The 23912-nt window shown below is 32.5% G+C and overlaps 1 protein-coding gene across 12 annotated transcripts in view; it reads left to right on the top strand.

Moving 5' to 3' along the window:
• The window catches only part of LOC126733597 (uncharacterized), a 166962-nt gene that overhangs the window by 15972 nt on the left and 127078 nt on the right, over nucleotides 1-23912 (top strand). For all 12 annotated transcript variants that reach the window (XR_007659783.1, XM_050436953.1, XM_050436955.1 and 9 more), the window contains exons 3-6: nucleotides 4609-4781; nucleotides 4840-5039; nucleotides 5094-5363; nucleotides 5417-5590. Coding sequence is in view for 11 of the 12 variants with exons in the window: in XM_050436953.1 (XP_050292910.1) it covers nucleotides 4609-4781; nucleotides 4840-5039; nucleotides 5094-5363; nucleotides 5417-5590 (817 nt within the window). In the remaining variant the exon portion in view is untranslated. The remainder of the gene's footprint in view (nucleotides 1-4608; nucleotides 4782-4839; nucleotides 5040-5093; nucleotides 5364-5416; nucleotides 5591-23912) is intronic.

Here is a 23912-nt window from a genome sequence, read left to right as displayed (position 1 = left end):
AAAACCGCTTGCTCAATCTCCACTGTTCTTACTGCGGCCGGTCTCCCAATTACAGCATCCGACCTTTGAAATATGCCTGATTCGCACAGCCTTTGATGTATTCTCACAAATGTTTGTCTATTTGGTATAATGCGCTGAGGGTATCTTTTTTGATAAATGCGCCTAACCGCTCTAGAATTACCTTCAGCTATTCCATAAACAAAATGCATATCGGACATTTCTGTGTTTGTAAATTGAACTATTTTCCAATATTTTATTAGCTTCGAAACACTTCAAATAATTTCAATCGTTAAGTATGCACTGTTTTAAGTAAGTTATGTCAAAGTCAGATTTGTTTGAATAGTAATTGTTTTTCCTTCCATGCCACTCTTATTTTTTGTTACTTTTAAAATTTTGCTGTTATAAATTATTACGTAATGCGATTATTTTATGTTAATTTGTCTTATCGAAATTAGTTTTAATCTGTGCGAAAACATTCAAGCGACGATTAAGCGTCTAATTTTCATTGCTTAGTTAGTTTAATGGTTCTAATATTTTATTATGTTCTTTTCCCGGGGACATGCAATAAAGTGCTTTTAATTTTTATCTCGCAAAGAGAGATACCTATGTAAGAAACTCAGGAGAAGAAACTCTAAGAAACTAATTCGAAACAAATAAAAACATTGAAAAAAGTCTGTGGCGCATAATTTTTTTGTCAAAAATATTGGTTAGGGTGTCTTCCGGGATGCCACTTAATAATTTTAATCTAATTGGGGCTAAATTAGCCTTTTACTGCCCTTAATAGAATCTTTTTATCTTCTATCTTTGAATCTTTCTATTACTGTTAAATTTGAACAAAATCAACTAAAAGCTTATTAACATATTTAGGAAAAATCGATTTTTAAAAAAGAGTTTAACACCCAGTATCCTGAAAATTAAGCATTTCTGGACATATGTTTATGTGAACTTTTCATCTTAAAATTACTTATAAAATCACCTCCTGGAGTTTGGCTACGTACTTAAATAACACCCTGTATAGCTGTCTATTATAGTAAACTGACTGATCTGGAACTCTTGGCATTGCCTGATTTTTGGCAGTCAAAAGATATTGTCTTCAGGCCCTCTTTTTCTTCTGTAAGTTATAAAACGCTTTTGCTCTTATTAGTATGTATTCGTTTCTCAGTTATTAATTGATTTTTTTAACTCAATTTTTTTTTCCACTTCGACCAATCTCCGCCAATTGAAGGCAGGTGGAGCAAGCATCAGTTATCGGGAAACTAAAGCCAATACTGTAGTACGTATTGAAAATGTCGAAAATAACTTTTCTTTACTGCAACGCACACATGCTTCCTTAGAGTACTGTCTACAGTGTGGTGACTTTAACTGGAATAAATTCAGTTAAAACTAATCAAAATTTATCTCGCAAAATTCCTGAGACCCGTCGATTTTTGTTTATTTTTTTCACATTTCAAGATATTTTTTATATTTTTTCACCTACAGGGGGGGGTCCAAATTAACCCCAACTTTTTTTTTCAAATGGAAAGCCACTTTTTTTAAACTCTCATTGAAAAGAGCCCTTTTTCTTGATTAAATTGCCCTATTTACTTTTGTGATTATCTAAAGGAGAAACAATAAAATTCGTTTCTGACATTTTCTAACACTTCTGGAGATATTTGTCGGATTTCTTGCCTAATACGTTCTTTGAGTTCGTCTAGGCTTCCTGGTTTACTCATATAAATTTGACTTTTCAAATGTCCCTACAGAAAAAAATCAAGTGGGGTGAGATCGGGAGAACGTGCCGGCCACTCGATTGCACCCCTTCTACCAATCTATCTGTTTGGAAAATTGTCATCTAAATACTGGCGTACATACGGGCATAATGTGGGGGAGCACCATCTTGTTGCATCCAGATTTTTTCATTATACAAATATGGATCGAACTGACTCGGATATAAGGCACGTAAGACTGGAACTAGTTCATGTTCAAGAAATTCTAGATATCTTTCCCCAGTTAAAGTATCCTTGAAGAATATGGACCCTATAACTTGCCTGCCAATTATGCCAGCCCAAACATTAGTTTTCTGGGGATATTGTGTATTAGTTTCCCTTACCCAGTGTGGGTTCTCGTCAGACCAGTAGCGACAGTTCTGCTTATTAACATGGCCATTTAGGGTGAATGTAGCCTCATCAGAAAAAAGGATTCACTCCGAAGATATGCGATTTTCGTCAATGGCGTTCATCATTAATTCACAGAACTGAACACTGCGATCTGGATCGTCTTCCAATAACTCTTGAACGGGTTGCATTTTATAAGGTCATTTGTTTGCACTTTTTAATTTTTTTAGCACAGATTTATGATGAATAGAGTTTTCGCGAGCTACTCTTCTGGCTGCAGTTACCGGATTTTCTTCCATCGCTAATAATACATTTAATTGAGTGTTTTCATCGATTTTAGAAGACCGTTGTCTTGGAACATCCCTCACGTGCCCAAGTTCTCGAAATCTGCTTTCGATTTTACTAACCGTACCTTGGTTAATAGGTGGCAAATCTGGATATTTCTGCCTGAATAAGTGGACAACCTCTAGCTGAGTATGACTTCTGTCCCCATAAGCAATCATCATTAAGATTTCAATCTTGTGGGATTCGGATAAATAAGGCATTTTTTTCAATATAAGTTAACTTATTTAATAACTGGTTGAAATTCACTTTAACAGTGACACTACAACAATGTCAGGAAATGTCTCGATACCAATAAAAAAAACAAACACGCCAAAAATTTACCAACACAAAATATTTCGAGACTTTTAATAATTTAATAGTTTTAATTTTTTTTTTTTCGTATTTCTCCTTTAGGTGATCACAAAAGTAAATAAGGCAATTTAATCAGGAAAAAGGGCTCTTTTCAATGAGAGTTTAAAAAAAGTGGCTTTCCATTTGAAAAAAAAGTTTGGGTTAATTTGGACCCTCCCCTGTAGGTGAAACAATATAAAAACTATCTTGAAATGTGAAGAAAAATAAACAAAAATCGACGAGTCTCAGGAATTTTGCGAGATAAAATTTGATTAGTTTCAACTGAATTTATTCCAGTTAAAGTCACCACACTGTATACATTTTTTCGATATTTAAATCGGAAGGTGCGACTGGTTCTTCTCCTACAATAATGAGATTCGATACTTTTACATTCTTCTATTAACTTTTGATCACAGATTTTTTTCAGTAAAATTTTTAGACTTGATATCACCACCCCTATTTTCTCGTGCCATCATAAAACGTGTGAAACGGTTCTATGAACTTCATAAAACATCGTGTTGTCCTTCATAAAACTGTTTCAGTACACTAAGCACTCTGTCCTTTTTTACTTTTAAAATACTTAAAAATGCCTTTTGGCTAACAGGTTGTCGCTTAGCAGAATCTCTAAGGCCAACATATTATTTAATTGAATAGGATGTTCTGTAATTTACATTTGCCGTACGCCCGGGTCATTCAATATTTCTGGTCTCATAAAACTTTATTATAAAATTATTATTTAAGCAAGAAGTCCATTTTGAAGTGGAGTCAATATAAAATTGAAAAGTTAGTAGGGGAAGTCTTTTCATCACAAATATAATGCTAATCCTCTAATTTCAGGAGTTATGCATTTCGGCAAGTGTTCAATGACCGGCAATGACCTTATTGTTATTGTTTAGAATTTGTGTAAGTGTTAAGTAACCCAATTTTAGAGTCTGATGTTGGCAATAAAACTTGCCGAAATGCATAACTCCTGAAATAAGAAGATTAGCATTTTATTTGTCGAGAAAAGACTTCCCCTACTAACTTTTCAACTTCTCAAATTATTATTTGTCTTTATACGAATAAAAGTATTGGGGAAAGTCTTTTACATCACGCATTAACAACTCACTGTATCTATAAGATTTTGTCGTATGTTGGCAGTTTAGACGTGATGGTAAATCATGGGCTTTGCATCTAATTAAAAATAAATTCGTTTGAGGTTTTATTAAACAATAAAAATGGTTTGATTACTTTTCATTTTTTTGCACTATTCTTTTTCAAACCGTTCGCCGAGCAGCACGTTTTCGAGCTATATCAGGTGTTACTGGCTTAGGTTTATCTCCGACCGATTCGTTCATAATATTGTTTTAATTTCACACACAAACAACACAAGTTATATAAACTTAAACTTTATATAGAAATATAAGAAACGAATAATATGCAACTTTTTTGAGCTTCTAAAAAACACTGAAATAACAATAACTCGAATAGCGCCTAATAGAGGCGGAACTTTTTAGCGCGCTGGGATTAGTCGTAACGGATTTGTCGGATTTTGAAACTGACACCATATTTACAGCACACATTTTGAATAGTTATTTCCTAAAGAATTGAAGATAAGGTATAGGACATTTAGACATTAAACATGTTTAAAACTTTTTGGAGTATTTTTGGCGGTTTTTAAATTTTTTGGAATTAATAAAAACAATTTTGAAAATTTGGTCAAAATTTTTGAGAAGAAAAAATGTAAAATTTGTATTTCACAAGTTTCACCAAAAATTCACAAATTCGAAACTTTTTTGAAAAATTGATAAAAATCATAAATTTACGATGTCTGGTACAAACCTTTTAAGTAATATTATAGCACAGACCCAGTAAAGCAGGAACTGCCGTAAACGAGGCCTATCTAAAACAATTTAACAAGAAAAAATTCCAAAAGGCGGATTCAAACGGCTCTATCCGCTACCCCACCCACACCATCAAACACACCCTTAAAATAAACAGACGGTATAAGATACGACAAGAATCAGCAGAACGGTAAGAAAACTCAATTTATTTTTTTCATATTATTCTCTGACCATTTTAATTCATCTAGGCGCATCAAAGAGCTGGAAGAAAAGCACAGAAAGAAGTACCACATGAAAATGTTTATGCCCCCGCCGCCCACCAAAAAGATCACTTACCCCACCTTGGTGGAGCACATAAAAAAAGGCAAACTAAAAATCCCCATGCCAGAGAAAAAATATCTGGAAAAAGGCCCTGTAGAGGCCTCAGAAGCTAACCAAGAACCCCATGGTAAGAAAGAAGAAAGTTTTATTAAGAACTTAAAATTAAAAAGCTCACTTGTAGAGGATGTGACTCTGGAGCAGCCCCAGGATGCACTGGAACATGACTTTGACTCTCTGGTAAGAAGCCACCCCACCATCGAAAACGCCAGCAAGGAAGTGAAAATGAAGCTGAAAACCAAGTTCATTCAGCTGCTAATAAAAACCGCCAGAAGCCCCAGGTTTAGATCAGAGCGACAACTCGCTGCAATCGAGTCAAAGCAAGAAGAATCCGCAGCCCTGGTGCCAGTCTCTCAAGAAACTTCTCCTGAGAAAGCAGTCATAATTCCAGAAGGTGCAGTTTGTCCATATCTAAACGAAAACAAACATTGAACCATCACTTTGCAGATGCTGAAGAGTTAATAGTCTCCCACCCGAAGAAGTGGACAAAACCTCCAGTTTCCCTGGAAGATAGTTACCACGTGATCTACCGCTACCCCAGGCGAGTCTACGTGGATGAGCCTTCCAAATATGAGGTGGACAAGGTGTGCGTCAAAGAATCCGGAGTAAGAATAAGTTCAGGTAAGCAACTTTGAATTTAATACAAAACAAAATAAAAACAAAAAGTCACAGACAAACGGACTGTATTATGTTGATTACATTATTATTGATAACGATTAATGAAATATAAAATATTTATACTTCTAAAACCACCTCCTAATAAAAATTTTCTATTTTGAGGTTAAAGCTGTTTGAAAAGCTCAAATAAAAATTAGTGGAAAAAACAAACAGTATACAGGGTGTCCCGAAATTACATCGCAATATTTTACCAGCCGCATCTTTGTCTAAAAATAAGACAAAAAGTCCATATACAGTATGGTTAAAAAGTGCATCGTTTTTAAGTTACAGGGTGTTTTATGAATCATGTTAAAGATGGTTTTTTGTTAATATATCCGGAACGCCTAGTTGTAATCTTTTGAAATTTTCAACATTTACTATTGGTTTTATTAAAAACTGATATTGCAACCATTTTTGCCAAAATGTATACAGGGTCGTGTAAACTAAGTGGTCGGTAAAGTTTAAATTGTTAAAACTTTTTTTCTAGCAACTCCGTGATAATTTTTGTATTAGAATTGAAAAGAACAAATATTTTTACATAAAAAAGGTGCTCTTATCTAATTTCGATAGAAGCTTCCGTTTTCGAAAAAATTAGATGTAAATGTTGGGGATAAACATGACCTAAGACTATCAAAAATACTTTATTTAAGATCAAAAATTGTTTTTCGAGTTCAATTGTTTTTTTTTTAATGTAATTGAATAGGTAAAAAAAGGAACAATTAATTTATTACGTGAAAAAAAACATAAAAACACCAAACAAAAAAGCACAAATTACAACAAATCTTCAAAGTGGTTTCCATTTTGCTGAAGATACAATCTTGCCCTACGCGTTATTACGCGAGTAGCCCTTAAAACAAAAAATTGATTTCTCTTTATTTCATTAACAGCCCAATTAATCCTTTGCATCAGTTGTTCACGGGTATTTATCTCCACGGCATATACCAACTCATTTAAATGTCCCCATAAATAATAATCTAACGAAGTTAGATCTGGAGATCGAGGAGGCCAATTTATAGGACCACCTCGACCAATCCAACGTTCAGGAAAATGGTTATTCATCCACTCACGCATACTGCGACTAAAATGAGCAGGCGCTTGTTGAAAAATCATGTTTTGGCGTAAGATAAGAGAAAGTTCTTCCAGAAGCTCCACAAGATTATTTTCCAGCATATGAAGATAATTCTCGTTTAAGTTAGCCGATTGGGTAATTCTATCGGGCCAATAAGTTGGTCCCCGATTATTCCCGCCTACAAATTTACCGAAAACCTTCTTTGAAAATTACTACGCCTTATGGCTCTTGGATTTTGATCTGCCCAAAAATGCATATTATGCATGTTAAATGAACCATTTCGTGTGAAAGTGGCTTCGTCCGTCCATAAAATGGAAGGAATTAAGTTTGGATTATTAATTACCCATTGACAAAATTGGATCCTCAACGGAAAATCGTCTGGCTCTAAATCTTCGACCCGCTGGTAATGAAACGGATGTAACCCTTGGGATCTTAGCATTCTTCCAATCTAATAAAAATTAAATTACTATCGTAACAATAAGTAATTTTTTTAATTACTGGCTATAGAGCGACGGATATGTGTGGCTCTTGACACATTTCTTATACTTGCCCCTGGATTTTCTTCAAAAACATAAACATTTTCTAAATTATAATCTTTTTGTGGTCTGCCTTGTCCACGAGCTCTTTGAAAACTTCCGTTATTGCATACATTTCGGTGAGTGTTTATAAAAACTTGACGATCTGGAACATGTCTTAGGGCAAATCTTCGGCGATACTCACGGACAGCCGCTAATACTAATACCAATTCATGATTTATTAATAATTGATTTTTTCGAAAACGGAAGCTCCTATCGAAATTAGACAAGAGCACCTTTTTTATGTACAAATGTTTGTTCTTTTCAATTCTAATACCAAAATTATCATGGAGTTGCTAGAAAAAAAGTTTTAACAATTTAAACTTTACCGACCACTTATTTTACACGACCCTGTATACATTTTGGCAAAAATAGTTGCAATATCAGTTTATATTTAGTTTAATAAAACCAATAGTAAATGTTAAAAATTTCAAAAGATTACAACTAGGCGCTCCGGATATATTAACAAAAAACCATCTTTAACATGATTCATAAAACACCCTGTAACTTAAAAACGATGCACTTTTGAACCATACTGTATATGGACTTTTTGTCTAATTTTTAGACAAAGATGCGGCTGGTAAAATATTGCGATGTAATTTCGGGACACCCTGTATATTAAAGACAAATACACAATAAAATAAGGTTAGATTACCACAATGAGTTCATTGTGGTCATTGGTTACCATCTCGAGTTCATCCATCACTAGGCTACATTGGTTACTTTGTTACAGTGGTGATAAATTTAGGTTGTCAAAATTAAATATGGGTCAAGGTTAAAAACGTGATTAATACAAGATACAATCGGGCCTTTGTAATTTCCATCTTTTCCAACAAATCAAGCCTAATACTCTTGGAGCACCCATGTAGTACAAGATTATTTAATATATTGGTGAAATGTTGGCAGGTCAGAAAATGCAAAAGCAGACTTTGTATCCGCTATATCAGGATTTTGAGATTTATTAGAGCTTTTATTATTTATTATTTAAAGTCATGTGTTCCTAAACTCTTGTAGAGATTTTTCTGCTTGAGCGTTCTATGTAAATAGAGTTGATTTTGAAAAAGGGTCGCTTTGATCTTTATTATTAATGAGGTGTTTGTATAAATTATTCAAAGTTTTTAATGAAATTAAAAGAGGTACGTTCTTAAAAATAGTTAGTAAGTATAGGAAAATGTTAACAAAATAAGTAAATGAGTATAAATGCTTCTTATTATTATTAGAGTGTATGCTGTAGGATAATTTAAGAAAAATTTAATGACATTATCTATTGTCGAGGTAATTGTAATGTAAATTTTAAGACGAATCTTGTTTTGTTTTGTGATTAAAAAAAGATCTAAAAAACGGGAGCTTATCATTTTCTTTCTCTAATGTTAAAATAATATTCGGGTGTATAGAACTGACAAAATTCAAGAAACCTTTCAACATATCTTCACCGCGTTTCCAAATGATACATATCATTGAACGAGATAAATTTTTGAAGAATTGTAGGTGATTTTATTTTTTCAGGGACAAAAAAAAACTTTTGAGACAAAAACAGTACGCCACTCTTTTTTTGAAAAAAAAAATTGTAGTTTTTCTTTCGAAATATTCTATAAATTTTCAACTAAAGAGAACTTTTGTGTAAAAAAATAAAATGTATACAAGGGTTCTTTAAAACATTTTTTGGCTCAGCGAGAAATACAATATCATTACTATAAATAAATAATTTAAATAAACAATTTCCTAATACTTTAAACCAAAACTATATACTCACAGTTTTCTCCATGCATTTCCACACACTTTCTACACCTGTTGACCCAAGATGCCACCAAAAATCTGGCAACTAGGTCTTCTCTGGTGGGCACAGGAGTCGCGTCTATTATTTCAGCTGAGACCAACAAGTCTATATGTTAATACAGGTAATCTTGCTGGCCAAAGGACTTGACTAACTCTACCAATCCATCTGTTGTTGTACGTCTGGTCTAGGAAATCCCTTACAGCGGGTGACTCAAAAAAACATATGACGTCATCAATATGTTTTTTAAATGGAAATCACCATTTTTTATTGCAGAATCAGAATGAACGCATCTTTTGACAAAAAATCACAAAGGATATGGTACAAATAAATACTGGTTACATAAACAATTTTAAACGAAAAATGATGATAAAATATAAAATTAAAGAAATACCTATCTTGAAAACAACACACAATTTATTATCTCCAATAATGTTTACATGTGTATATTACAATTAAAACTCCCTAATCAATGCATGCAAGCATTGGTCACGAGAGTAACTATTTTACTTCTATACAGTAAGCCAATGTCTGAAAAAAAACAAAAAAAGAAAAAACTAACCCACAAACCCCTAACTAAGTATCAAAAAAGATTTTAATTTTTTTGTAATAACTACTAAATGGTTGAACACATACTATATTTTCTGGCAATTCATTAAATACCTTAAAAGCTTTTGCAATAGGATTCCCTAAGCCTATGTTAGTTCTTGTATAGTTCTGTTAAATTGTTCTATTTTCAGTAGTTTATTTATCTTATTAAGATGTAATTCTTAATAAAGTGGATCTGTATGAGTAAGCCTATCGTAATTAAAAAGAACTTCAAGAATGCATTATAGATATTATTTTTAGGTATTGCAGTTAAATAATCACGACATCTGTAGGTAACTATAATCCTTGATTAGATAACTAATAACTATGAACCTTGTGGGACGCAAGAATTTACTAACACTGGGGCCGTATTTTTGAAACCATGCGAGAATCTTCAAATGCGAACAAAGTCGAGCGGCAAAATTGGCACACGAATTAAGAAGTGCATTTTTGAACAGCATTCGAAATTTCATTCGCATACGAACATGAAATGTAGTGGCAACGTAGCAAAGTCGAGTGCTATTGAAGGCCATATCAAACGGGATCAAGACGATAAAGATTTTTTAACCTAACCTGAAGTTTAAGTTTTAAAACATCAGGGAATTTTGAGGTTTTTTTCATGGCGTTTCTTGGGTTTTTCGAATTCACTTTTTTTTTTTAATTGGATTCAAAAAATAAAAAATATTGCGGTTTTGTGTCGAGTGAGTAAAAGAAGGAGTTAATTTTATTTATGGCAAAGCACCCCGAATTAAAGTTGGGCAAATTCACCCAAGATTTGAAAGCTAAAACTAAACAGCACAAGCCTTGTGGACAAAAGTAGCGGACAGATTACACAGTCTCCCCGGAGCAAATCAATTCCATCATAATAGGCTTGCTTAATCTATATAATTTAATAAATTGATCATCTGAATACATTTTAATTAGGTCAAGAAATGAAGAGTACATCCTATTCTTTCGATCCGCCAGAGTCTCTTCCAGTGCATCGACGACGTTTCTTTGCACAAGATTGATTAATCTTGCTATTTGATTATACTTATTTTTTTTTCAATAAACCAAAAAAAACACTACGAAAATTACTTACTTAACGAACTCACACAAATTAAAAAAAAACAAAGCTAGTTTAAAATCAAAACAAGACAAGTGGTAGAATCAAATTGAAAATCGCACATAAATTTTTAAATTCGAATGGTATATACCCACTCGAGACACCGCATGCGAAAAAGTTCGCATACGGTGCGGTGGAAAATACGAATATCGATTTTTCGTGCGAAATCCTCTAATTTCGTATGCGAATCAAATTCGAATGGTTTCAAAAATACGGCCCCTGGAATAGGTATATCATTTAATTTCACGTATTGTTTTCTATCTTCGAGATATGTTTTAAGTAATTTAAAGTACACCCCTGAATCCCATTTTTTTGAGCTTATTTAAAAGTATATCGGTATATCAAATGCTTTTTGCAAGTCGACAAATACGGCCCCAACTAATTCTTTTTTATCCAATGCTTGCAATATGTAATCTACAAAATCAACTGTTGCGCTAAGAGTATTACTGTTCTCAACAAACCCATATTGATAATCGTCAAGTGGTTAATATTTATTAATAAAGGACGTCATCCTTTTTTAAATTATTTTCTCAATAATTTTCATTGAAGACTTTTACCTGACTTAAAGATTGGAAAAATTCTATTTTAGTTATTTTTAGTTCTTCTGAAAAGGTTCCAGTAGTTAAAATATTATTTGTTAATCTTACCAGAGCCCCAGTAATACTCTCTTTCAGATCAACTATGCCATTATGTCCCGCTGCAGAATTTTTCTTTTGTGTTAGTATGATTTCATTTACTTCGAATTCCGTTGTTAATTCTACAAAAGCAGTATTATTAGAGTCAATCTCAGGAAATAAAAGGTTTTTTCCTAAATATCTAACATTTTCCAACTCATTACATTCCAACTTTTACAATACCCACACCGACATGAGCAAAATGGGCATTCAATTTATTTGCTACTTCAACGATGTTAGTTATTTTCCCATCATCTGTTTCCAACGAATCAATATAAACTTTGCTAGGACCCTTACCAAAAAAGTTATTAATAAAATCTAAATAAATATTTTTTTTTGAACGTTGTCAATGACATCTGGAGTTAAGTCTGGCGATCTGGGTGGCCATTCAATGAACTCTCGCCTACCTATCCAACGATTTGGAAAAACTTCATCTAAATAATTGCGAACGGGTAAAGCATAGTGTGGCGGAGCTCCATCTTGCTGAAAAAAAGATCACGTTGGTGCATGTCAGGTTCTTCCAAATCCGGATACAAACTTATCAGAGCGGGGATAAGGTCATTTTAAAGGAAGTCCAAATACCTCTCACCAGTGAGAGTGTCATCAAAAAAGTAAGGTCCTAAAACTCTTCCTTCCACTATACCGCACCACACTGTAAAATTACTCTCGTATTTCAATTGCTTGTTACTATATGACTGACTTTTATTACGTTCAAATCAACCAAATCATATACAGCAAAGTTTGAAATAATTAAGTAGGTAACGATAATGGGGTTCCTAATAGGTTCAAATAAGTTTATAGTTATATAAATAATTTAAAGGTAAGCATTTTTCATATTGCACCACATCTTTGCACCCCTTTTCGAAAGAATAGAATTTATCTGGATGAATTCTATTCAAAAGAAACAGGCCTGGCCAGGTTTTAGGGAGATGTAATATGACTAAAGCGTCTATAGCTACCAAAAAACTAATAATCCTGTATAAATTTATAAATAACCTTAATGAAAATATAACTAAAAATAATCCACAATAAAATATAACCCATAATAAAATAGAATGTATATACAATTTAAAACCTATATGCTAAAACTTATAACTTGGAAGTACATACGTATGCATAAAAATGTAGGTTTACTTATTTGTTTATTGCGCAATATTAAATTTTTCAATCCGATTTTTATGTACAGTGAATTCTTTTCCTTTATTATTTTTAAGGACACAGTTTACGTCTTCCCCTTTAATTACCTCGAAAAGACCTTGAAACCAAGGATCAAGTTTGGTTCTATTTTAATTTTTTAATATAACCAAGTCTCCCGGGTTTACATTGAGATTTTGAGAGTGCATATCATACCTAGCTTTACGGTTTCGTTTTGCTTTCATCATAAAATCTCTAGCCCCTTTGATGTGAAATCTGTAATCTATCCCTAACCTCCTGATAATCGCCCAGTATCGACAATTCTGTTTACATGGTCGTTTAGAGTAAGCGTTGCTTCGTCAGAAAATATCCGTTTTGCAAAATTATTGTTATCATTACATAATTGCTGCATTTGCTCACAAAATTCATTTTGCCGACCAAAATCATCTTCCGATAGCTCTGGAAGTAAGAATATTTTATAAGGGTGGAACTTTGTTTTTTTCAATACTTTATGCACAGTAGATCGCGATAAATTAATATTAGAGGCCGTTCCGGGCCTGTGATTGTGGCTTTGGGATTATCTTGGACCGTTAACAGAACGTTAAGCTCATCTTCTTCAGTTATTGAACTCCAACTTTTTGAGTATCCCGAACATCATTCAATGCCGAATCAAGCCCGAATTCACGAAACTTTGCTTCAACTCTGCTTACCATGCTTTGGTTAATAGGCGACCGATCAGGATGAGTTGCATAAACAACTGAACTACCTCCTTTCGAGTACGCGACAAATCTCCGAAACCAATCATGCACAAAATTTCGATTCTTTTACGTTCGGTTAATTTTCTCATATTTCATACAATAACAGCAGGTAATGAATTGTAGTTATCAATATAACGCAGGGTGTCACTGCTTTCGCCTCTCAAAAAGAATAAACACCACTTGCAAATGTAAAAATACTTCATATAGTTGCACCAAAATACATTCACTTTTTGACACTGGCAACAACAACTAAAATACCAACATTTAATTTAGATAGGTATTTCTTTAATTTTACATTTTATCATCATTTTTCGTTCAAAATTGCTTATGTAACCAGTATCCATTTGTACAATATCCTTTGTAAAAAAATACGTTATTTCTGATTCTGCATTAAAAAATGGTGGTTTCCATTTATAAAAACAGATTGATGACGTCATATCTTTGTTTAGTCACCCTGTATATTTAATTTCTACGTAGAAAAACCCTAAGCCCAGTATTAAAATTGACGGGTTCATGCATTTCTTTTAGAAGCGGTCCATTTCATTTTTATTGAATTTATCCACTACTGACTTTTTAATTATTTTATCACATTTAAACACAATACTATAGTACGTCAATAGTATGACTTTCATTCGAATCAGACATCGTCGGTTCTTCAAGAAAATTATCTATCCATCAAGGTCTCACATCTCTTGAATCGTATTTAATAACGTGGTTAAAGGTATTGCTTCGGTTTTCCCTGATAACGCTGCCCTCCGTCACCCTCAAAAATTCGCCAAGATCTTTTGAAAGATTTTTTCTCCTCTAATATTTTTACAGGTTCTGCCTAGCAACAAATTCTTTTACTTAAGCCCAAATTAATTATATGAGATTTAACTCGCAATGATGACGTGGTGAAAGAAGAACAATTAAATTATGTTCTTTGGTTATTTTATCACCATAAATAACATGGCATTTAAATTTTGCCTTAGTAACTCTCATTATTGTTAGAAGCTCTGCTTTTATGGCATACTATATCATCACGGTGTGTTCTCACTAAATCTAAATAAAAAATGTTTGTCCCTTCCTTTCGATACTCTTTAATTTGCCTTACATTTTTTCTTCTTTAACATATTATTTATTCTTTATCTATTAAAATCTAATTAACTTAATTCTTTATCTATTCTGATTTTTTTCCTGTTTCGTTAAATCTTAACAGTTTTCTACCACGGTCTCTCAGGCAACTTTAGACTGTTTCCATCTCTTTTTTTCACTAAGAAGTCTATACATTATTAATTCGCTGATTCCTGTCATATTGCCACACATAGAAACTATAATTTTAACAGTACTTAAAAGAGCTTGATACACAAGTGTACATCATGTACGTTCCTATTTAATTTTTAATTTAAATTATACTTAGATTTTATGGTTGATTTTCATCTTTCTGTTTTAAAGGTTTTTTTAAATATATTTTTGACCACTGTATATCATAATGTTTTCAAATTTTTCTATAAAGATATAAATAGGACAATTATTTTCTGCAAAAAAAAATGTTTTTCATTAACCATTCCCTTGCACCCCCCACCCACCCCGCACAATTTACCAGTAAGAAATTGTTGTCAAAAATTATTGTTTTCCAAAATAATACGATTGAATAAGAAGCTGTTTCATCGTTACGACCTTATCTAATAACACAATTGTTTATTTACATTTGATATAATTATATAAATGTATATTTATATATATAATACAAAAAAGAGTGCTAATAGATTGGATGTTATATACGAAAAACGGTGATTTTTCAAAAGAACCCATCACTCGGCAAATGTTTGGGGTGGGTGGGGGGCCAAGGGTCGTGTCAATAAAAAACACTGCCCTCGCAGAAAATATATATTCAATATTTAATTTAATAACACTGTTTATTTAAATTTGATATAATTTTATAGATATAAAAATATTTAGTATAAAGACAGCGTTATAAGATTGGATAATATAGACAAAAAATTAATTTTCAGAAGAATTTTATCAAATATTTGAGTTGTAGTAATCGAGTTTAAAAACTAGATATGAAAATCCGACGTCAATTTTCTAAGGTCGAAATTTTCCTAAACAGAATAGTATATGATATACGAGTATTCTACAGTTTAATACCTTATACGGTTGATTGCCTTATCCATTTCGATCAGGAGAAAACCCTTGAAAACGACAGTGCACAACGCTACCAAAAAAAATAGAGCCATGATGTAAACCATCTTAATACAGAAGAGCAAAAGTTGTGAAACCTTGATAATCTCGATAAATAAACCATAGAACCTTTAATAATTAATAATAAATCACCTTTGCAGACTACGGGGCTAAATTTTGAGGACAATCTGTTTACAAAAGAACAACAAATACTGAAAACTGTTGTAAGCACATTTAAATGTTCCTATTTCATTTTTAATTATAATTCTTAAATTTTATTAATGATTTTCATCTCTGTATTTTAAAGGTGTATTTGAGTAACTGAAATAGTCATTAAATAATTAATGCATGAGTGTGGGTTTAAGATTGTTTTTGACCACTGTATACCATAATGTTTTTAAATGTTTCTATAAAGATATAAATAGGGCAATTATTTTCTGCAAAAAAAAATGTTTTTCATTAACCATTCCCCTGTCCCCCCACCCACCCCACACGACTTACCAGTAAGAAATTGTTGTCAAAAACCATCGTCTTCCAAAATAATACGATTGAATAAAAAGCTGTTTCATCGTTAAGACCTTATCTAATAACACAATTGTTTATTTACATTTGATATAATTATACAGGGTGTTTCAGAGTTGTGGTGCCAAAACCTTAGGGGAGATTCCGCTCAGCAAAATAAGAAAAAAAGTTTATATGAACATGGGTCCGGAAATGTTTCGTTTCCGAGATACAGGGTGTCAACTTTTTTCCAAAAATTAAGTTTTTTATTAATAACTTAGAAATGCGTTAGTCGATTTCATTGAATTTTTTACAGTTTATTTAAACCATTATCAGACATCTACTGAAGCAATTAAATTCGATCCGAAATTTCCAGGGGCGTACCAATAGAGCAAGTATTTTGTCTTTTTGTAGAAAAAAATATCACCCTGCAACTTTTTTGCGGTTTTTATTTACTTATTTTAAAAAACCCACTAAAATACAACTTTTTGGTCTCTTGACTTTTTTTAGTGTCTCGCTTCGTTTTTGAGAACAAATTACAATACGGCACCACGGCACGTCTCTGAACTCCATAAGGAAAAATAAAAATGCTTAGGAATTATCCAAAAATGTATCGCAGTGTGTTTATTTTTGAAAACTAAAAAAAAACATCAAATAAAATTTTCTCTAAAATAATACATTATTTCTCAATTTTCTTAGTAGGTACGAGAATACATTTTTGTTAAAGTAATCACTGATAACAAAATTTCAATAAATGTTCAAACTGACAACCTCCTGCTTCGATGCAAGCATTGCACCGTCTCACCATACTTTGTCGTACTCGTTCGAAAATACCTGCAGTGTTCTGAATTGTCCGACAAGAATCGAAAATTCTTTGCTGTAATTGTTCCACTGTTTCCACGGGGGTAGCATAAACAAGGTTTTTTAGGTAACCCCAAAGGAAAAAATCTAATGATGTAAGATCTGGTGAGCGAGGAGGCCATGCAATGGGTCCTCCTCTACCTATCCATCGTCCAGGGTAAGCTTCATCCAAATAGTTTCTTACTTCTCGGTAAAAATGAGCCGGTGCACCGTCATGCTGAAATATCATTTGCTGTCTGCTATTTAATGGAACTTCTTCTAGGAGTCCTGGAAGAGTATTGCGTAAAAAATCTAAGTAAACATCTCCATTTAAGCGCGGTGGTAATACAAATGGGCCAATCAATTGATCAGCTACAATTCCTGCCCAGATATTTAGATGAAAACGCTGCTGGTGGCCTGTAACGTGCGTTGCATGAGGATTTTCTTCATGCCAAACATGATAATTATGGCTATTAAAATATCCACTTCTGGTAAACAACGCTTCATCGGAAAATAAAATGTTCCTATTAAACTGTGGATTGTTTATAAGGCTACGAAAATACCACTGGCAGAAAAAAACACGGAGTGGATAGTCGGCTGGAATCAATGCATGGACTTTTTGCAAATGGTAGGGATGCAGCAGCTGCTCATGCAATATTCTCCAGACTGAACTGTGTCCAATTCCCATAGCATTAGCTATTTCACGAGTGCTAACGAATGGTGCATTTTCCACTCTTTCCAAAATTTCCTCCTCGGCAGCCACAGTTCGGGCAGTTCTTCTGGGAGCAACATCAGGCCGTGTTACACTCAATGTACCAGTTTCTCGTATTCGCCTTTCGATATTTGGAAATATTTTTCTGCTGGGATGTCGCCTATTGGGAAATTTTCGACGATAAATTCGTTCGGCTTCTCGAGAATTGCAACGGGCCTCACCATACACAAGAAGCATATCTGTTAGGTCAGCAAAAGTGTATTCCATTTTTTTTCACCACCAACTACCAAGATAGGTATTTTAGAACTAACACTGTTAAATTTAAACTTTAACAAATGCAGAGCGTTGTAAACAAAAACACTTACTTTGATATAAAAATAATCTTTAGAATGGATAGGAATGTAATTTCGGTATTTTCGATGTTAGTTACGATTATTTACGATTTCGATGTTATTTCGATGTTATCTACGTGGTAATGTTTTTTTTTAGTTTTCAAACACATTGCGATACATTTTTGGATAATTCCTAAGCATTTTTATTTTTCCTTATGGAGTTCAGAGACGTGCCGTGGTGCCGTATTGTAATTTTTTCTCAAAAACGAAGCGAGACACTAAAAAAAGTCAAGAGACCAAAAAGTTGTATTTTAGTGGGTTTTTTAAAATAAGTAAATAAAGACCGCAAAAAAGTTGCAGGGTGATATTTTTTTCTACAAAAAGACAAAATACTTGCTCTATTGGTACGCCCCTGGAAATTTCGGATCGAATTTAATTGCTTCAGTAGATGTCTGATAATAGTTTAAATAAACTGTAAAAAATTCAATGAAATCGACTAACGCATTTCTAAGTTATTAATAAAAAACTTAATTTTTGGAAAAAAGTTGACACCCTGTATCTCGGAAACGAAACATTTCCGGACCCATGTTCATATAAACTTTTTTTCTTATTTTGCTAAGCGGAATCTCCCCTAAGGTTTTGGCACCACAACTCTGAAACACCCTGTATATATAGGACGTTTATTAAACAAATGTAAAATACAATTTTAATTCAATATTAATCTCGATATTAGTACATATTTTACCATAAATTTACCGTAATAAACGTTCATAAGTATTGTCGAAAAAGCAAAAATCATTTTGCTTTTTGTGTGACACTTTCTTACACTTTTTCACTTCAATATAAGTCTTTGGGTATATAATTTAATATTTGTTTTCTTTTTGGTTCACAAAACTGTTTAAATCCTCTCGCGATAGTACCCTCAGTAACCAGTCTGACACTTTTCTTTTAAAACTAATAAAATTTTCACAACATTTAATATCATCAGGGATTTTATTATATAGTCTTGGAGTTAGGTATAGCCAGCTTCTCTGTCCGCACATTTTTTTGCATTTTGGAATAATAACTTTATTTGAAGACCTTAAATTATAGTTTGTTTCGTTGGAAACTAAACTTTCTTGAGGTTTCTTAAACGATCTTAAAAGCATTCTATAACAGAAAAGCTGTCTAATATCCATGACACCACTTATGCCATATAATGTATCCGATGGAAAAAACCTACTTTTGTTAAATACAATTTTAAGTGCCCATTTTTGAGTTATTTCTAAACCTGTAACATGTGAGTTTAGCACTCCTCACCAACCAATAATTCCATAGATCAAATGTGACTGCACTAATGAAAAATATAGAGTTTTTAATTGATTCGTTGACAGGAAGTCTTTCAAATAGTTTAATTTTGGCATGACACATCTAATCTTTTGAACAACATATTTGATGTGATGGTCCCATCGGAGGTTGTTATCTATAATAATTCCCAAATATTTTATAGTCTTTGTCGCAGGTATTGCTTGATTATCCACTATTATGCCTTGACAGTTTATTGTTTTATCATTGGGAGAGAATAATATGCATTTGGTTTTTTCAAGATTTACAGTTAATAAGTTAAAATCAAACCATTTTTTAACTAGCGAAAAATTCCTTTCTGCTTGAATTTTTAATTCCTCCCATGTTTCTCCCAAAACAATATAGCAGTATCATCAGCAAATGATATAGTTTTACCATTAATGTTCAGTTTAAGTAAGCCATTTATATACAAAACAAACAGTAGTGGTCCCAAAACAGTCCCCTGAGGAACGCCACAGGTTATCGACCCAGCCTCACTCATTACTCCACCGATTTTTGTATATTGTATTCTTATCACATAAGTAGCTCTTTATGATATCAAATATTTTTCCTCTAAGGCCATATCTTTTGATTTTTTCTAAGAGCAAGCAGTGCGAAACTGTATCGAACGCCTTGGCCAGATCAACAAAGATACACAATGTCGGGCTGCTTTTATCAAGATTTTTATATATTTGTGATGTGAGCCCAGCAATTTTTCAGCCACTTTACGGATGCACTGTATATTATCTGTGGTTAAGAGATTTTACCCACTTGTTCCAATATAGGAACACATTCATATTTGGTTGCTATTATAGGACTTAACCAATTATACTATTGAGGAGTATGACAATGTATTCTGTGCCCTATCTAACTTCCAAAAAATAGTATAAAAGAGAAACATTGCAGAAGAATGATGAATACGAGGTATCTTACACAGGGTCAAAAGCTTCTCGTCGTTGAGCCAATGCAGGACTTTTTTTTAAAGACAAAACAGAGGGGCTCGGATAGGAAGTAAACAATAAAATCAATAAACAATAAAAGAGATCACCAAGTGACTAAAACTATCTAACACTGAAGTATGACACTTAGGAAGAATTAGCAGAATTAACATTATGCAGAAACATCACTGCGTCAAAATTATGTTTATACTCAAAGAAAACATGGTTTAAGTCATCAGTTGACTGGTTGTCACAATCACATATATCTTTCAATCCTAAAAAAAATTGCTCATTTTGAAATACTCAGCTTCAGTTGTTTTTTTCAGTATCTTATTGTTTCTACCATTAATTTCCCTCTCGTGTTGATTATTTTTTATAACAATGTAAACAATTGATTTCATGTATCCCCATATGCAAAAATCTAATAATTTAACGTATGGACTTCGTGCGTGCCAAAGTCTTCGACTTAAGATCGCATTAAGATACCCTCTCGCCCATAAAGCAAAATGGACAGGCGCACCTTGCATAAAAACCATATCTGGGCGCATCAAAAGAAACATCAGAAGACAATAAGCAACTAACCATAGAAAATCAGAAAGAAACAAATCTGACCTTAATAGGAGCAAAGGAAAAAGACAAACAGGAAATAATTAATTCAAGAATCTTTAGAGTAGTACAGAAAAAAATCACACACTAGAACAACTTATCTTACAAAATTGCCAAAACGATATAAAACTTAAATATATCAGAAGATAATTAAACGACATAACTGCAAAGAGGGAGATTAAGCATGAAAAAAACGCATATAAAAACACCTAAAAGAGAAGAAGAATGAAGTATATAAAAAGTACAAGGGCAGAAGCAAAGCAGATTCCATCAAAGAAACGAAAAAGTGCAGAGAGATGGTCAAATAAACAGACCTACAGACTTTTGTATTAATAACAGTGGCCCGCACAATACACGGATTTTAACGCATTAGATTTTAAATTAGATTTAAATATATTTTCCTCTTATTAGGGAGAAAAAGTTATGATTGTAAGGATGAGAAATGTTATGGAAATTAAAATTGCACTTCATCATCAAGTTGTATTCTTTTCTATCATTATCTCTCAAAGATAACCGTTGACGTACCTTAAAGTTTGATATTTTACAACATAGTCTAATGAAAGTGGTTACCCCGAACTTCTAGTGTATCTGATCTTATTCTATCTTATTTATTTGATCTTAATTTACTGTCAAAATTTAAAAAAATCTAAAAAAGAAAAATAAAAAGTCAAAATAAAATATAAGTTTAGAGTTAGCCTTGTTCAGATTTCTATAATGAGATTTTATTTTCTTCTAAATCCAACTAGTTCTAGGGATCTTCAATCTTTTTACAAAAGACCGACTATTCTATACATCTGCATTCTTTAATACCACGAAGTCCAAACCACATCCCATGAATTTCAAAACTCTATGGTCTTCCATAAGTACACACATAGACTTTCTTTATGGCTACGATGGAAACTATGTTTTAAAGCAGAACACTGATTTTATTAGCTCCTCCTACTCAGTCAAAAACTGAAAACTATTAAATTTGCTAATTTTTTAATCTCTTTAGATACTAAAATCCTTTATTTAAGCATTATAATGTTAAAAAATAAGACTTGCCACAAATTGTAACACAAAATGTAGTCTTCCACTTAACAGTTGTCTTAGAGCAAAACTTTTTCGTGTTTAATGGCAGTTTCTTTAGATGAGCTCCTGTTTGTCGCCCTTCTTGAGTGAGGTCCTTACGCACAATCTAGAGAGTAGAATAATCAAAAGTTCTTTTGCGCAGTACTTGTCTTTATAAACGATACGTTGATGACATATAATGATGACATATCTTATAGTTATCATTTGAAATGGAGGACAAGATAAGTTGAAAGATTTTCTGAGTTTTGTTAATTCTATACACCTGTATATTATTTTCACATTAGAGAGAAAATAATAACAAACTGCCATTTTTAGATCATTACAGACAGAAAACAAAACAAGATTTATTTTGAAATTTGCACAAAACCCTCGACAACAGATAATGTAATTCAATTTTCCTTATTTCTCTATTTACTTAGTACAGTCAGGCAGAAAAATCTCTACAAAAGTGCAGGATGGAAATTACAAAAGCCTATTTTATGTCAATGACGTTTTTTTAGTTTCAGCCACATTTTATTTTTTAAAAACCAAAATTTATCACATAGGTGATGTTCTATATTAATTATTATTTAATTTAAAAGCCTAGTGGTCTAAAGATGACAAACTCCTTGATTAGGCTAACATTTTGTGATTTTTTACCTTACTTTTAGATCTGATGATCCCTCGATTATTTTTAGTTTTAATTTTAAGTGAGAATTGATTATTCGAATTTTAGATAATTCGGATGAAAAATTTGACCTCAAAGTTAGAACTGGCTAATTGTGAAAATGAGGATCGAAATCCAGTTTTTTTTTAAACTATGAAACGATAAAGCCGAATTGAAAACAGAAGTTGGTTAAACATCAATAAGTAAAATACAAAAAAATAATTTTAGAATCTTTGAAATATATTGTCAAAAGCAAATTTCATTGGACTTACTAAAGTCTAAATTATACCCATTTGTAGTTACGTCATCCAGGTGAGAAAAAACGTATGGCGTAGATATTTTCGCCAATCAATATTAGGTTATAAACTTTACCATCGCCTTCAGAAATTAATAGTCTGCTATGTATTTTTATACATTCAGAAATTAACAAATGATTTATTTTAGCAGCATTTTATTATATTTTTATATTCGTGTATATACTTTCATTCCCAAAAAATTTTAAAAAATCTTGTAGTATTTATTGTATTATTTTAACAAACTTAACAATTAACAAATATTATTATAATTAATCATAAATAATGGGACATAAACAACAAGTCCGAAACGGAATTGCACTTCAAATTGAGAATGTGATAGAGCGAGCCGCAGATGCAACAAAATTGAGCACAACAACGATCGCAAATATAAGGAAGAATGGGATAAAATCAGATCAGGATTACGCTGCTCATATATTTTCCAAGCAAAAGACCGCAAAAACCAAATCTACAACATATTTGAAAAGTAGAATTCGGCACAAGCAATAGACGTAACAAAACCGAGCTTACAAAAATTGTGAATAACGGTATAAAATTATTTTAACTCACTGGGAAATTTAAATACTGACAATTTAATTTACTTGTTCATGAAAAAAAATGCTGCTTGAAGGAATATGTTAATACATTAAAATAAAAATACAATTCCAAAAAATAAAACATACAAACTCAAAAAAAAAAACACGCCATATTGCATTACCAAGTTAATGAAATTGCAACGATATGATTGAATACTTAAACGACGATCATAAAATAAAATTTGCTAGAACAAAAAAAGCTTAATCAATCTCCTCAGTATTGTCAGAGTCAGAACTGAAATCAGAGATATTTCTTCGTCATCGTCGTCTTCGTCAGTCGTAATCACAAGTGGCAGAATGTCATAGGCATCACACACTTGTATTGCCTCCCAAGCCTTTTCAATTACCTTTTCTGTATGAAAAACATGTTTTTGCCAATGATCTATAGAAATTTTGTTTATTACCCTTTCCCATGTAGTCAGAACTTCTGAAGGTGACCCCTTAAAATTGGAAATATATTGATCATATTTTCGTTTACATTCCGACCATACCATTTCAATTGCATTAAACTGGCAATGATATGGTGGCAGTCGCAAAATTGTTTGTCCTAAAGGTTTAACATATTCATCAAGGAAGTACTTTTTTCAC

Source organism: Anthonomus grandis, chromosome 2, assembly GCF_022605725.1.
Source record: "Anthonomus grandis grandis chromosome 2, icAntGran1.3, whole genome shotgun sequence".
Lineage (NCBI taxonomy): Eukaryota > Metazoa > Arthropoda > Insecta > Coleoptera > Curculionidae > Anthonomus > Anthonomus grandis.
Note: the sequence above shows the minus strand (reverse complement) of the source record. Positions and strands in the feature narration are given on the sequence as shown.